We start from the raw sequence: 17,160 nt of genomic DNA, 5'->3' as shown, positions 1-17,160 counted from the left end.
TTGTTACAAGTGTGATGTTCAAAACAATGGAAGCTCATGATATTGCCCTGCCTTGTGCTGGGCAGACCTCTCTTTCATGTTATGTTTGGTTCTGAATACCTCACTTTGATGTGTAATATCAACCTGGAGTGTGATCTAAAGAAAGGGCCAGAATAGTAAGGGGAGTTAATCATTAAAGTGGAGGTTGGCGGAACTAGAAAACGGAAGACTTGCAGAGGAAAGTTTGCTTATAATGGGAATATGCAAATTTCTGAAAGGCTCTTCTATCACAGAGGAAATAGAATTATGACTGTTGGTGAAAATAACCAGTTTTTGAGGGCCTATTCTGTTGAGATGTTGTACTAGGCACTTGCTCTATGTTGCATATATTGCAGGGCACGTACCATCTCTCTCTAACAGATGATGAAACTGAGACTCAGAGGTGTGGTCATGTTCAAGGACACATGGTTATTAAGTCCTGTTGCAATTAAAACTAAGGTCTGTCTAATTCCAAAGCCTGTTAGCTGTCAGGTTGTACCAATTCCCAGTGGACAGAGATCACAGGGAGACAGACCTCAGGCAGCAGGAGGGAGATGCTAACCATTCCAGCTGTTCTGTGTACTCTGGAGAGGAGGCCTTTAAGCAGAATGTAAAGCATCCCTCACTTGGGCTGCCATAAAGAGAGATTTTTTTTTTTTTGGAGATGGAGTTTCACTGTCGTTGCCCAGCCTGGAGTGCAATGGCTTGATCTCAGCTCCCCAAAACCTCCGCCTCCTGGGTTCAAGCGATTCTCCTGCCTCAGCCTCCTGAGTAGCTAGGATTACAGGCATGCGCCACCATGCCTGGCTAATTTTGTATTTTTAGTAGAGACGGGGTTTCTCCATGATGAGGCTGGTCTCGAACTCCTGACCTCAGATGATCCACCCACCTCGGCCTCCCAAAGTGCTGGGATTACAGGCGTGAGCCACCGCACCTGGCCTAAGAGAGTTCTTATGTTGGAAAGATGAACTTTAAAGTTGTATTCCTCTGCTTCTCTTCCCATGTAATCTTCTGAGCTCCCTTCCAGGTCCAGGCCAGACTATTCCTGATTCCTGCCTTTTTGTTCTCAGTGATCCTTGCTTGGTTCTGAGAACCCATTTCCAGCCCTACCTTTAGTGAGGTACCATCATGTAGGGATTATTTGGATAATTTCTGTCCTTAAGCAAAATGAATTTTGTGTAGAGGCTCTTACTTTTTCTTTTTTAAAGTTGTGGTTCAGCAAAATAATGATCGTGTGGCATCTGTGGCACCATCGTAAAGGCTCCTTGAATTGTGCTAAACGTAAACATAACCTGAGGTACCCTGTGCTCTACAAGTTTGAATCACCCTTTTACCAGTCTGTTGTATAGCCACTGATTTTAGATGCCTAGGTGGCTGCTCTTTGATGAAAATGCCAATGCAGGTTTTGCAGTGGGGAAGGGGGGTATACAGTCCCTGGGCTGTACAACAGAACTTTTTTTTTTTTTTTTGAGACAGTCTCGCTCTGTTGCCCAAGCTGGAGTGCAGTGGCACAGTGTCAGCTCACTGCAGCCTCCGCCTCCTGGGTTCAAGTGATTCTTGTGCCACAGCCTCCCAGGTGGCTGGGATTACAGATGCTCGCCACCACGCCTGGCTAATTTTTGTATTTTTAGTAGAGATGGGGTTTCACCATGCTGGCCAGGCCAGTCTCAAACTCCTGACCTCGGGTGATTTGCCTGCCCCAGCCTCCCAAAATGCTAGGATTACAGGTGTGAACTACTGTGCCCGGCATTGTACAACAGAACTTTAACAACAGTTGCTCAGATGATGATGGAGATAAAGAGCTGGGAAAGAGCTCATCTTCTTGAAATGCTTGCTGGAATATGCTTACTTCTTAAAAGATTATAGAGAATGTTGATTCTTCCCCAAGAAATTGACAGATTCATGTTTTACATAATGATATTTGATTGTATAAAGTAATTATACTGATTTTAAAATGTGAAAACAATGAATATATTTGTAATTTTTTGTTAATAAAGTGCATAATTTTTTTTTGTAGTTTATTCACCTCGATGATGATTGCATAACAGAACTTTCTGTACATCACAGAAACAACAGGCAAACAACGGAGGATTTAGTTTCACTGGTAAGAAATACAGCATGGGCTGGGCGCAGTGGCTTACACCTGTAATCTGAGCACTTTGGGAGGCCGAGGTGGGAGGATCACTTGAGGTCAGGAGTTCGAGACCAGCCTGGCCAATGTGGTGAAACCCCGTCTCTACTGAAAATACAAAAATTAGCCGGGTGTGGTGGTGCGTGTCTGTAATCCCAGCTACTCGGGAGGCTGAGGCATGAGAATCACTTGAACCCGGGAGGCAGAGGTTGCAGTGAGCCGAGATCACACCACTGCACTCCAGCCTGGGCGACAAGAGCTAAACTCCATCTCAAAAAAGAAAAAGAAAAAAAATACAGCACCAACTTGAGAGTAGTATCTTTTGTTTCATTGTTCTTTGTTTTATCAGTACATGAAAAATAGTGTAGCATTTTCAGACCTGTGATTTTATTATGGGTACAAATATTGCATTTAAAAAATATTTACATATGATTTCCACACAATCCTGATGTGTGCTATATATCTTCTTTAAAAATGAACACTCCAAACTTAAAACATTGATGAAGAAGAATTACAGTGAAAAAATAATTAAGAAACAACTGGCCAGGCGCGGTGGCGCTCAGGCCTGTAATCCCGGCACTTTGGGAGGCCGAGGCGGGCGAATCACGAGGTCGGGAGATTGAGACCATCCTGGCTAACACAGTGAAACCCCGTCTCTACTAAAAATACAAAAAATTAGCTGGGCGTTGTAGTGGACACCTGTAGTCTCAGCTACTTGGGAGGCTGAGGCAGGAGAATGGCGTGAACCCGGGAGGTGGAGTTTGCAGTGAGCCGAGATCACGCCACTGCACTCCAGCCTGGGCGACAGAGTGAGACTCCATCTCAAAAAAAAAAAAAAAAAAGAAACAACAAACTAGTGCACAAAGAATGGACAGAGTTCTAATTTTGACTAAAGTTCTCTAACATGCAACTGAGTTTCTGCTGTGGAAATGAGGTAAACACAAAGCAATTTTCTTCTCACCTGAAAGCAACAGCAGCATCAAGTCACCCCTAAGCGGACAGACCAAATACCATGAAAGCATTATCATGATTTCTGGTGTTGGATTATTTTGGCTCTTTCAGATGCTCAATCTCTAGATCATACCTGTGTTTTAGTGTGTGTGTGTGTTTTAAGAGATCAAGGCAGTCTTAGCTGTCTCTAATGTGAAGGGTGACTTGTACCTCGCTTTGCTCCTGGCCCAGTACTATGTCTTCTATCACCTGTGATTTATGTTTGCTTTATCTGTTCTTTAACTTGCAAGGTGAAGTCCTTAAGCAATTTTTTAAAAAAATTAAACAAAGCTTTGCTAAGGCACAATTCTTTTCAGTAAGGAGAAAATATAAAGGAGTTCTTCTGAATGACATAATAAGTAAAGACACACAAAATGTATCTGGAAATGGTAGTGTAATTTACTTTTTCATGGATAATGCCTTTAGGGAAATAATAAGAATTGGGAATTGCTGTAAGATTTGTATGGTCCTCAGTCTTTCATTAGTGAAAATTTGAAGTTTCCATTTAAGCAACCTAAAAAAATAAATTGTAGGACATTTTCTTTGGGATAATCTTGAATGGAAGACTATACTTTAGATACAGAAATTTTGAAAAATGTTATTATAGAAAAATTTACCCACCAAAGTAGAGAGAATAGTATAACAACACTGAGTTTCCATGTTCTCATCATTCAGTTTCAATAGTTAATAACATTTTGCCAATTTAATCTATATCCTACCACTTTCTCCCTTCTTCCCTTTCCAGCTGGGATATTTCCAAGTAAATCCCAGATAGCATGTCATTTTATCCAGGACAAATTGGTATGAGATCCACAAACTTTAAAAATCTGAATCTTAAAAGTAACATACTTAAGCCGGGCGCGGTGGCTCATGCCTGTAATGTCAGCACTTTGGGAGTCCGAGGCGGGTAGATCATGAGGTCAGGAGATCAAGGCCAACATGGTGAAACCCTGTTTCTACCAAAAATACAAAAATTAGCCGGGTGTGGTGGCGCGCGCCTGTAATCCCAGCTACTCGGGAAGCTGAGGCAGGAGAATGGCTTGAACCTGGGAGGCGGAGGTTGCAGTGAGCCAAGATCATACCACTGCACTCCAGCCTGGTGACAGAGTGAGACTCTGTCTCAAAAAAAAAAAAAAAGTAACATACTTAGAGTTTCAATAATCATTGAAAAAAAGTCTTTAAAATGATATCTTTTATGACGCCTCTACCTATAATTTTCAGACTTAAAAGTGAAATGGAGGCCAGGCGCGGTGGCTCACGCCTGTAATCCCAGCACTTTGGGAGGCCGAGGCGGGCAGATCACGAGGCCAGGAGATCGAGACCATCCTGGTTAACACGGTGAAACCCCATCTCTACTAAAAATACAAAAAATTAGCCCGGCGTGGTGTGGGTGCCTGTAGTCCCAGCTACTCGGGAGGCTGAGGCAGGAGAATGGCGTGAACCCGGGAGGCAGAGCTTGCAGTGAGCCGAGATCGTGCCACTGCACTCCAGCCTGGGCGACAGAGCTAGACTATCTTGTCTCAAAAAAAAAAAAAAAAAAGAAATGGAAATACAAATTATTTGCTTTCCTTCTGGTGCATAAAACATAACAAAGCATAGTAGAGGTTGTTTCCTGGTGTTACAGCTCTCTAAAGATCTTCTCAGTTATTCTGAAATTTAAGCATGACCAACATCAAGAATGTAGTGAGGAAAGTAATAGTTTTTCTTCCTTTGTACTCTTTTCTCATTCTTAAATCCCTGTTCATACCTCGTTGAGTCCCAGGGATGAGTAGGATATAGGCTACTCACTCTAGATGAGAGATTCTCACCTTGGCTGTATAGTGGCATTTCTTGGGAACTTTAATTCTGATGTTTAGGTCTCAACCCCATAGATGATGATTCAGTTGGTCTGGGGTATGGCCAAGGCATCAGAATGTTTTTAAATCTTCCCAGCTGATGGTGGTATGCAGCCAGAGTCAAGAAGCAGTGCTCTAGATTCTTGCTGTTCAAAGTGTGGTCTAGGACCAGCAGCATCAGCATCTAGGTGCTTATTAGCTGTGAAGAATCTCAGGCCTCACCTCAGACCTACTGAATTGGAATCTGTGTCAAATCTCCAAGTGGTTCATATGGTTAGTAAAGCTTCAGAAGTGTTGGTCTAGGTCAGTTCTCAACCAGGAGTGATTTTGGCAGTCGGGCATTTGGCAGTGACTAGAGACGTTTTTGGTTGTCATAACTGGGGTTTGTGTATGTGTACTAATGCCATCTAGTGGGTAGAGGCCAGGGATGCTACCAAACATCCTTCAATGCACAGAAGAGCCCCTCACAACAAACAGTTATCCAGGTCAGATGTCAATAGTGCCAAGGTTGAGAAACCCTTGTCTGGGTAGCTCAGAGAATTCATGCTGGCTCTACATACTTTCCAATTTGAAGAGCCTCAGGAAAACCAGGTTTGAGATTAGCCAGGGTCTGCTGTGTTTTTCTGTGACATCCTGAGAGCTCTGCCTTCACTTTTGGGGCTGATTAGACAGGACAGAGAGAGAGTAGTTCTGTGTGATCCATATGCTGGTATGGTGCTGCTGATCTTTGTGCAGAGAGAGAGAGAGAAACAATATTATTCTCAAACATTCAACTCGTAAGAACTCCTACTTTTATATTATATACAGGAGCACTCTGGAACTGCTTTTTCTATGCAGCGGTGAGCCTCCTATGTCTCATGATTTTGAGTGATCTCATTGTATTCCTTTTGAGATTCCCAACAGTACTTTCCTTACTGTCTCCCTGTTCCTCCAGCCCTGAGTGGCTCTGGATTGTGGCAGCAGCCAGTCCTCTGCTAGGGGACCTTCACTAAGGGTCACATGTGTGTTCGAGAACCTGTTCAGTCCAGGACAGATCCATTTTCCCCACTCCTGTGATGTAAACACCCATGTGTGTAAAGACTGAAGGCCTCAGGAGGAGGGTCTCAGGAAGGGTAGGGGCCACTCCTCCATGTCTGTACCCCTGTGCACTAGTAGCTGCCTCTCCTCAACCCAGGTGCCAGGACACTTCTTTAACATTTAACTGGGGATTTAAGAATGTTCTTAGTTTTCTAGAAATGGAACTTTCTCATAGGTAACCCTATCACTTTACTTTCAGACATTTGACTTTCAAAAGAGGGAATTGCCTAAAAGATAAGGGAAACCTTTGTCTTAGACTTGTGGATTGACATCACCTGACAGCATAACTAATCTGTTGATTTATCTGTTATTGAACACAGAACTCTCCTGTGCATCTTATAATGAGAAGTATACAGTGGCACTGGCCAGAAAGTTATGAAAAAGAGCTTTTTTTGCATAGGGAAAAGGAGGGTTTAGAGGATGGTTGTAGAAATCCTAGGCATGTTTAGGAAACTCCATCTAAAACTCTTAGCACTATCCAGGAATTGTTTACAATGCTTGGGTTATGCCATGCCATCATTGATAAGAAAGTGGCAACTTGTTTCTTAGCCATTGTCTCTAGTCAGTTTATGACATCTCTTTCAAAAAGGTGGCTATCGTACATGGGGCTATCATAGATGTGGGGTGGGAAAAAGTCTTTAATGTAGTTTTTGGAAAGTGGAGAGTGATTATAAGTATATATTTTCCACCCCACCATGGTTTCCCAGACACCTTCTCCATGAAGCCTCTTCTTCTTTTCTTTTCTTTTCTTTTCTTTTTTTTTTTTTTGAGATGGAGTCTCCCTTTGTTGCCAAGCTGGAGTGCAGCAGCACAATCTCCGCTCCCTGCAACCTCTGCCTCCCGAGTTCAAGCGATTCTCCTGCCTCAGCCTCCCATATAGCTGGGATTACAGGCGCCTGCCACCACACCCAGCTAATTTTTGTATTTTTTGTAGAGACAGGGTTTCACCATGTTGGCCGGGCTGGTCTTGATCTCCTAACCTCAAGTGACCCACCAGCCTCAGCCTCCCAAAGTGCTAGGATTAAAACATGTATGAGCCACTGTGCCTGGCCATGAAGCCTTACTGTCCTTTCTTTGCCTCACCCTGTTTGGATTAAAGGCAACATTTCATAATTTATGACAGTATTTTATGCTTCCCCTACTAGATTGATTGGGCCATTATGCAAATTTCAAAGCATATACTATGATCGTGGCCATCTAAGTTATTAACTAATAAAATTCATTACTAAAAACAGAGTTGGTAGTTGACTTTTGAGTCATGTACTTTGTGAGGGGGCTACATAGCATGAAAGACTATTCCGTACTGTTAAAAGTTAACACTTTTGTAGGGCAGATAGCCCCATAGTTTTCTCAGTACATTATTTAGAAACTTTCCATTAAACATAGTGGATTGAACAGCTAAGTTTACATCGAACACTTCCTGAAACCTTAACAAAAAGGGATAAAAAGGCAAAACATTTACAAACAGAATAAAAGGGGAGACAAAGGGATGTCATTAGAAGTTTGGAAGATATAGATAAGTGGTATAAGTGGTAGTTGTCAGAACATTTTGCAGAAAGCTGAAAGCTAAGTGCTTGCAGTGAGAAAGACGTCAAGCAAACTGGTGAGAGCTCCAGAAAGGCTCAGGAATCAGAGGTACCAGGAGCCTCTGAAGTCAGGGAAGTGAAGAGGAAAATCAGGAAGATGGGTGAAAGCCTGTATTAGAAGCAGTTAGAACCCTAGATTCCTTTCTCTACCTGTGCTGCATAACAGCCTCCTCTTCCCCATCGCTGCAGAAGACGAGGTCACAAGGCATTCTTGTACCAAATACAGCTCAGATGCAGATGATGAACCATTCTGAAATGGATGCACAAAGTCTTCATATTGAACAGTGAACCACCATCTCGAATTCCCTTCCCTATTCAACTTTGAGAATGCTGAAACCAGGATTTGTATCCTATTTGCAGTGATGGTTGGGAAAATATTGGAAGATTTATCTCCAGGGAAAAGCTAAGATAAATGTCCTACTATATTAGTGGTTGGGAGTTCAGGTTCCTGTCTGTTCATCTTAGAGAGGAGCCTTCAAGGTATTGAGCAGCCCCGTCATACACATAGAACCTCTAATCAGCTGTGTAACATAATTCTTCACTTTTAAGTAGAAACAGACAACCAAAAATCACTAGAAATTTGAGGAAGACTTCTAACATGAAAGTCGGAGATCAAAACAAATGGAGTAAGGTGGGGAGAGGAAAGAAGAAAAAGTAGATACTGAGAAAAAAAACCCAGATATGCAGGGAGCGGGAGAAAATGGCTAAAAACTGCTAATTAATATTCTCAAGTAAGAGAAGTGATTTTCATTCTTGACATAGGAATAAGATGAATAAAAATGAACATTCCAAGAGATAGCTCTTGAAAATCTGAAATATGACCACAGAAATTAAAAGCTCAGTAAAAGTGTTTGAAAATGAAATTCATTTGAAATCTTTTAAAAGTAGAACCTGTTGGGCCAGGTGCGATGGCTCACGCCTGGAATCCCAGCACTTTGGGAGGCCGACGCGGGCACATCATGAGGTCAGGAGATTGAGATCATCCTGGCTAGCACGGTGAAACCCCGTCTTTACTAAAAATACAAAAAAATTAGCCGGGTGTGGTGGCGGGCGCCTGTAGTCCCAGCTACTCGGGAGGCTGAGACAGGAGAATGGCGTGAACCCGGGAGGCGGAGCTTGCAGTGAGCTGAGATCGCACCACTGCACTCCAGCCTGGGTGACAGAGCAAAGTAGAACAGCTGGGCATGGTGGCTTACGCCTGTAAACCCAGCACTTTGGGAGGCTGAGGCGGCAGGTGGATCACTTGAGACCAGGAGTTCGAGACCAGCCTGGCCAACATGGTAAAACCTCATCTCTACTAAAAATACAAAAATTAGCCAGGCGTGGTGGCGGGTGCCTGTAATCCCGGGTACTCAGGACCCTGCGGCGAGAGGATCGCTTGAACCCAGGAGGCAGAGGTTGTAGTGAGCCGAGATTGCACCATTGCACTCCAGCCTGGGCGATAGAGCGAGACTCTATCTCAAAAAAAGGAAAAATAATACAAGAAGAAATATTCCAGGCTGGGCACTGTGGCTCACGCCTGTAATTTTAAAACTGAGAGGCCAAGATGGGAGGATTGGTTGAAGCCAGGAGTTCAAGATCAGCCTGGGCAACATAGTGAGACCCTATCTCTATTTTATTTATTTATTTATTTATTTATTTTTGAGACAGAGTCTCGCTCTGTCGCCCAGGCTGGAGTGCAGTGGCGTGATCTCTGCTCACTGCAAGCTCCGCCTCCCAGGTTCACGCCATTCTCCTGCCTCAGCCTCCCGAGTAGCTCGGACTACAGGCGCTGGCCACCGCGCCCAGCTAATTTTTTGTATTTTTAGTAGAGACAGGTTTTCACCGTGTTAGCCAGGATGGTCTCGATCTCCTGACCTCGTGATCCACCTGCCTCAGCCTCCCAAAGTGCTGGGATTACAGGCATGAGCCACCGCGCCCGGCCTCTATTTTATTAAAAATTAAAAAAAAATTTAAAGTTAAAAACAAAAAAGAGAAATATTCCAGAACCGAAGAATATGAGTTTTCAAGAATGAAGAGGCCTAACATGGGATAAAACAGTAGATGAGAACAGATTCACACCAAGGCCTGTTTTAGTGGAATTTCAGAAAACTGGAGGAAAATAATAAGATTCAGGAAGTTTTCAAAGATAAAAATGAAAGTTCATACACAAAGGCTGGAGAATCAAAACCTAAATGACTATAGGTTTTTCAGTAGCTGTACTAGAATGAAGAAGAGTATACTACCATCAAAACTGCAAAGATTATTATCAACCCAGAATTTTCTGCTTAACCAAATCGGAATCAAGTGTGAAGATAGAATACAGTCATTTATCAGATATGCAAGATCTCAAAAAATTTACCCCCCATGCATGTGCCCTCAGGAAGTCACTGGAGGATGTGTTCCAGAAAAATGAGAGATTAAACCAAGAAAGAAGAGTACTTAGGATCTGGGAAACTGGGGCTACATTGTAAGATAGAGGGGAAAGGAATCCCTAGACTGACAATTGAGTAGCTGGCTGAAAAGCCGGTCCAGAGTGGAGCAGAGGATGCAGACATCAGGTGGAATCTCTCTAAGTGGGGAAGCAGTTAGCAGATGTGTGTAAACATGTTGAGAGGAGGTAAAGTGTTGGAAAGGGTGGAGTTCAATTTGTAAGGAATAACTGACTCTTTTATTTTTATCTTCAGGAAAAACAAAGGTATGAAAAAATGGAAATGCAAGAATAGCACCCTGTGTGGTTTAGCTGCAGAGCTGATATTCAGCCAGCATGACCACATTGGTTGTTAAAATATGAGTGTATTTATATACTGACTGGTAAATAACCACTATCTCCAGTGCCCTCCATGTTGCCCTGTTACTTCCCTTTGACACCCTGGACACTACTCCCTCCCCTCTTCTCACAATTAAAAGATTAGTAATTGGAAAGGCAGGCATCTCCCAGGACCCTATTGACCTCTTGGCCTCTATTTTGATGGTTGATGTCAGGGTAACAATTAAATATTTTGAACATTATCCCTACTTAGTTGTGAATGCTATTTACATAATCATAATAATGCAAATATTAACTTAGCTAAACATTGTGATAAAATTATAGTAGGAGGAAACAGGGAGGAGATGTGTGGGAAAGGAAGGGAGTTGTAGTAGAGCTAAATTCATATTTCTCATACTAGGAAATTTATACATGTTATCTGAAGCTGAAAAAAATTTTAAGCCATGTAAGCATTTAGTTTGGAAATACAGAATTAATAGCAGAAGAAATAGCTAAGTGTTTAAAAGTTGTTCCTTAGTGGGAGAGGAAATTGTATGTGTGTGGAGGTGTTGTGCAATGGTTGCTGTTTTTCATCATGTGCTGTGTAAACCTATTGACTTTTAAAGTTCTGAATGTTACACTGAAGAAAAAAATTAATTAAAGATAGAACATCATTTCCACAAACAAGTGGTCTTCTAACCAACTTGATTTTCTTTTCCTTTAGTGGCAGTATGATCACCTCACAGCTACCTATCTTCTGCTTCTAGCCAAGAAGGCTCGGGGAAAACCAGTTCGTTTAAGGCTTTCTTCTTTCTCCTGTGGACAAGCCAGTGCTACCCCATTCACAGACATCAAGGTAAGTGTTACAGCCTGTTGTGTCTTGCCACGTGCCCTCCCTGTTCCTGAGCGCATATACCACTGGAAGGTAAACTTCCTGGTGTCAAGGAGTCAGAGGCAAGATGTTTTATGATTTCAATATTTTTGATGAGAAAAATGGGAAGTTCTGAAGTTGAACTCTAATTTTTTTTTTTTTTTTTGAGACAGAGTCTCACTCTGTCATCCAGGCTGGAGTGCAGTGGCGTGACCTCAGCTCACTGCAACCTCTGCCTCCTGGATTCAAGTGATTCTTGTGCCTCAGCCTCCCGAGTAACTGGAATTACAGGTGTGCATCACTACATCTGGCTAATTTTTGTATTTTTAGTAGAGACGGGGTTTCGCCATTTTGGCCAGGCTGGTCTCAAACTCCTGACCTCAAGTGATCAGCCTGCCTCGGCCTCCCAAAGTGCTGGGATTATAGGCATGAGCCACCGTGCCCGGCCTCTAAAATTCTGAATGTTAACATGGCATTTTACAAACCTCCTCCCCCGACTCCTTTTTTTTCATAATAGCAATTCCTGATGGCTATGGAAAATGTTTAAGCCAGGCTGGGCGTGGTGGCTCACGCCTGTAATCCCAGCACTTTGGGAGGCCAAGGCAGGTGGATCACAAGGTCAGGAGTTCGAGACCAGCCTGGCCAATATGGTGAAACCCCGTCTGTACTAAAAATACAAAAATTAGCCGGGCGTGGTGGTGAGCACCTGTAGTCCCACCTACTTGGGAGGATGAGGCAGGAGAATCGCTTGAACCCGAGAGGCGGAGGTTGTAGTGAGCTGAGATCGTACCATTGCACTCCAGCCTGGGCGACAGAGCAAGACTCTGTCTCAAAAAAGAAAAAAAGAAAATGTTTAAGCCACAGATGAGCTAAAAGGAAAATAGAATTTACCTATAAACCAACTACCTGTGGAGGATGTAGTTAATATTTATTGTGTCTTTCCAGTCTTTTTTTTAAAGTGTGCTTTTACATGCATTCAAGTACTTTTAAAGGACACATTATTGAATTGCAGAGAACAAAAAAATTGTTGGGAATAAGATCTGTGATACCGAATATATAATACTTTATATGACATGAAATATTTTGGTAAATATTTTGTTATTTATGTTAAGGGTTTAGGTTTTTGTTTCTTTTAAAAGTTGCATACTGAAATGGAGCATGTTGATTAGTGTTTGTTATAACCAAATTATTTTTCTCTACTTTGCTGTCTTTGTCTCAGTTTTGTCACGGACTTTAAAAAATTTTTTTGTTTTATTTTTTGAAACAAAGTCTTGCTTTGTTGTCCTGGCTGGAGTACAGTGGTGTGATCATGGCTCACTGCAGCCTCAACCTTCCAGGCTCAAGCGATCCTCCTGCCTCAGCCTCCCTAGTAGCTGGGACTACAGGCATGTGCCACCACGCCTGGCTAATTTTTAATTTTTTATAGAAATGGAGTCCAGCTATGTTGCCCAGGCTGGTATTGGACACCTGGGCTCAAGCAATCCTCCCTCCTTTGCCTCCCAAAGTGCTAGGATTATTGGCGTGAGTGACTGCACCTGGCCTGTCATGGACATTTAAAATGGTGAAGAAGCTTACATACATAGAGGCACCGTGTCATTCCTAAATCCTAAATGCTGTGTTAGTCCTTGTTTTGTGTGATTCTTTGTATTTCCCATGGCTTAAAATTCAGCTATCCAAATACTTTGCCAGATGGGTATGGAACTTTGTAATGTCATCTTCCCTCAGATTAATTCGGGTTGCAATGTAAATAATCTTAGCACTAGGAAATTCTACCTCATCCTCAGAGAAAGGTAGTTGGTTGGCCCTGTTTATGAAATCCAAGATAACACAATTGACTGTGTGGATGAAAGTTTTTTTTTTCCCCTTTATAGGCCTCAAAACTGTGAAAAAAAAACAAAAAATGTTAAAATGCCACCTCTTTTATGATCTTTTGTTGAATTCCCCCTCCCTCAAATTCCTTTAATATCTATCTCATTTAGATCTCCTTTTGGTACTCATCAGTCATGTGCTACAGGTATAGTGGGTCTTATGTCACTGCCCGACCTAATCTGCCCCTCTTTTTCCCTCCCTAGTTGGTCAGTACACTGACTGTTGTGTAAGGAAATCTCTGAAGGGAGATAATCTTATTCCTGCATGGTTTTCTAGTCTGTTGTTGGGGAGTTTTAGTGGCTGGTAAATATTCTGTGCCTAGGCAGCTCTTTTGCACATGGGCTCCTTGAATCAGCCAATCCCACATCCCACCCACACTGCCAAAGCCTTTAAACTTTCAGGTGCAAGTAACACATTTGGGTCCAGGAAAATGCAAAACCCTGAATTTTGCATCTGCTCAAGGTAATTGGAGAAAGCTATTAGATACCTATACCTCTATGCTTAGAAAAATCACTTTCACTAAATTTTAAAATTTACGACACCTCAGTTAAGGGGCCTGAGACATTTTCCTGAGACATTGGATTGTCTTTTTTTTTTTTTTTTTTTGAAACAGAGTCTCGCTCTGTTGCCCAGGCTGGAGTGCAGTAGTGTGGTCTTGGCTCACTGCAACCTCCGCCTCCTGGGTTCAAGTGATTCTCCTGCCTCATCCTCCCGAGTAGCTGGGATTACAGGTGTGTGCCACCACACCCGTCTAATTTTTGTATTTTTAGTAGAGATGGGATTTCACCATGTTGGTCAGGCTAGTCTCGAACTCCAGACCTCAGATGATCCATCTGCCTCAGCCTCCCAAAGTGCTGGGAATACAAGCGTGAACCACCACGCTCTGCTTGGATTTTCTTATATCTGAATTGGCCTGGTCTCAATTGATCTGCTTATATGAGTTGTAAGTGGAAAAGACCTGGAAAGATATTTACTCTTATCTTCCATCTACTACATAATGAACATTTACCTAATAATTTAATTATTTGCAAAGTCATATTATTGAATCAGTTTTATGACAGATCAAGAGACATTTTAATGACAAATGAAATAGAAATCAAATTTTGGGTTCGCTTCTAATCTTTATGCAGATTATTGAGACATGAAGCAAGTCACATAGTCTGGTTGTACTGTTCTTCCCCTTGATAGAATTATCCCTTTTCTCTGGGGTGTTGTTTATAAGAAAGTAAGTAATCCTGATCGATCAGTCAATCAATAGGTGGCCCTTTCAGTGAAACAGCAGTACAGACTGATCCAAGAATCAGAAATAACCACATCATCATCAGTGTCATTAGCATTTTCAGGCCCCATGCTAGGCTGCTGGGAAACAAATCTGTGTAAAGTATGATACTTATTCTCTAAGAGTCAAGTTGAGGCAAGACATATATATACATAGATAATACTGCATCATAGTAGATGATGGGGGCCAGAGAAGTGGCCAGAGGTGTCCTGGGGAGCTTTAGAGGACAGGAATGATCACCATGGGATCCAAACTGGACCAACAGTCGAGGTTAGAAAGATGGAAAAGAAGTGGCACAACATTCAGGGCACGATAAATGGAATCAGCAAAAGCAGGGGCACCTAATTTTGCTTGATGTATTCTGTTGACAGTGGCTGGACTTGTGTTAAAAAAGAAGACTTCAAGTAGGGGAAGAGAGAGAGAGAGAGCGCAAGTGAGCTGGAAGGGTGGACAAGAGCCAGACAGTAGAGAACCTGAAAATGCACATCAGAATTTTCGACTTTGTTCAATAGTTAATGAGGAGCCATTAATTTGTGAGCAAGAGAGAGAGACATGAACATGATTTTGAAAAATTCATCCAGTGGTGTATACAATTGTTCAGTCAGGGGTGATATGTGTGCTATTAGTCCCTACCGAAGTACCCATGACAGCCGTCATTCGTACAGCACTGTACTTCTCCCCACCAAGCCTAGACTTAGCTTTAGGATTTTTCTCAGCCTAGCTCTCCATGCGTCCAGTTCCAAATGACGGTAATTGGTAATCCTGGAGAACTCTGTCATCCTTGGTTGAGACAGTGGAAAGATTAGTGGTAGAGACAATATTGTCTGTTTGAATAGTCTAGGTATGAGAAGATTTGTCCTTGATCTAGGATAGTGGCAGTGAGACTTTGGGAAAAAAAGGATGAGATATAAGAAATTCAAGTAAAATTGCTTGGCTAGATTAACAATATATTGAGGGAAAAGGAAGGAAGGAGAAATAAAAACTCCGAGTACACCCACAGTCTTGAATTCAGGGTATAATTAGTATACCCTTAGTTTATAGAGGAGGAAGAATGAAAGAACATAAGATATTTTGGTGGCGTTGTTAGCACAAGACCCCAAATGTCCTATCCCTAGGAGATCCTTCATAAGGCTAATTTTCTTCCTGGTAGAAATTATTCACTAACCTGTATATTCTTACAAAGAAGAAACCTATATTTCGAAGTTGTTTCCCCTCCATCTTCTACTTTGTCAGATCTTTTTATTTGTAAATTTGCAATAGAGTTGTCTGGTGTTATAGTGATTATGTGATAATGAAAAGTAGTATGCCATATAACATAAGAATGTTGCCAGACATATTATTTGAGAGTCGGAGATTTTCCTTTCTGGTAATTTGAATTGAAATTTTCTGACTTCGTTTTTCTGTACCGGATGGTCAGCTCCTTCAATATAGTGTCTCCTATTCATTTTTGTTTCCAGGGCCTTGCCCTATGCATGGAATACAGTTTTGTGCTGCATAAAGACAATGTTGGACTGCATTTATGATGGTGGTCCCATAAAATTATAATACCATGTTTTTACTCTACCTTTTCTTTTTTTTTAGACAGAGTCTTGGTGTATTACCCAGGCTGGAGTGCAGTGGCACAATTTCTGCTTATTGTAACCTCCACCTCGTGGACCCAAGTGATCCTCCCACCTAAGCCTCCCAAGTACCTGTGCCTACAGGCACATGCCTGGCTAATTTCTCTTTTTGTAGAGATGGGGTTTCACCATGTTGCCCAGACTGGTCTCCAACGCCTGAGCTTAAGTGATCCACCTGTGTCAGCCTTCCAAAGTGCTGGGATTACAGGCATGAGCCACCACGGGGACGGCCTTTTTCGGTTTAGATTTGTTTGGATACATAAATACTTATTGTTGTGTTAAAGCCACCTACAGTATTCAGTACAGTAACGTGCTACACAGGTTTGTAGTGTAGGAGCAATAGGCTATAACATATAGCCTAGGTGTGGCCTAGGTGTTGTAGTAGGCTCTGACGTCTCAGTTTGTGTAAGTACCTTTTATGATGTTCACACAGTGATAAAATTGCCTAATAACACATTTCTCAGAATGTGTCTCTGTCGTTAAGTGATGCATGACTGTATTTTAAATATTGAATCATAATACTGTCGTCTTTAAGTTCTTCTGTCTTTCATTGAATAGTCAAATAATCGGAGTCTGGAAGATGTGACCACAAGTGATAAAAATTATGTGGCGGGATTAATAGACTATGATTGGTGTGAAGATAATTTATCAACAGGTGCTGCTACTCCCCAAACGTCACAGGTTAGTAATTTTTATTACTATTTAAGGCAGAATCTATTGTTTCAATTATAAAAACAACCAGACTAATGTGAAACCAAGGTGTGCTTGCAAATTTAATGAATGCTTAAGCCACTGAAAATGTTAATGAGAGATAACTGGAATACGAATGAAAGGGAAGTCAATTATATCCAAGTTGAAGAAAGCCAAGATTCTATTTTAGAGCTCTTTACTGCTCCTTTATTTCCTGTTTGTTATTATTATTTTTTGAGACCGAGTCTTGCTCTGTTGGCCAGGCTGGAGTGCAGTGGCACGATCTCGGCTCACTGCAACCTCTGCTTCCCAGGTTCAAGTGATTCTCGTGCCTCCCGAGTAGCTGGGATTACAGGTGCCTGCTGCCTCTTCTGGCTAATTTTTGTATTTTTAGTGGAGACGGGGTTTCACCGTGTTGGCAGCTGGTCTCGAACTCCTGACCTCAGGTGATCCGCCCACCTCAGCCT

The 17,160-nt window shown here is 42.1% G+C and overlaps 1 protein-coding gene across 11 annotated transcripts in view; it reads left to right on the top strand.

Annotated features, from left to right (window-relative positions):
* The window catches only part of MELK (maternal embryonic leucine zipper kinase), a 99,069-nt gene that overhangs the window by 65,422 nt on the left and 16,487 nt on the right, over positions 1 to 17,160 (top strand). For 9 of the 11 annotated variants that reach the window (XM_009244268.4, XM_054519699.2, XM_024252610.3 and 6 more), the window contains 3 exons: positions 2,036 to 2,122; positions 11,090 to 11,221; positions 16,562 to 16,684. In XM_009244268.4, the coding sequence (XP_009242543.3) occupies positions 2,036 to 2,122; positions 11,090 to 11,221; positions 16,562 to 16,684 (342 nt within the window). The remainder of the gene's footprint in view (positions 1 to 2,035; positions 2,123 to 11,089; positions 11,222 to 16,561; positions 16,685 to 17,160) is intronic. The other 2 variants (XM_054519700.2, XM_063714146.1) reach the window with 1 other exon arrangement.

This window comes from Pongo abelii, chromosome 13 (assembly GCF_028885655.2).
Source record: "Pongo abelii isolate AG06213 chromosome 13, NHGRI_mPonAbe1-v2.0_pri, whole genome shotgun sequence".
Classification (NCBI taxonomy): Eukaryota; Metazoa; Chordata; class Mammalia; order Primates; family Hominidae; genus Pongo; species Pongo abelii.
Note: the sequence above shows the minus strand (reverse complement) of the source record. Positions and strands in the feature narration are given on the sequence as shown.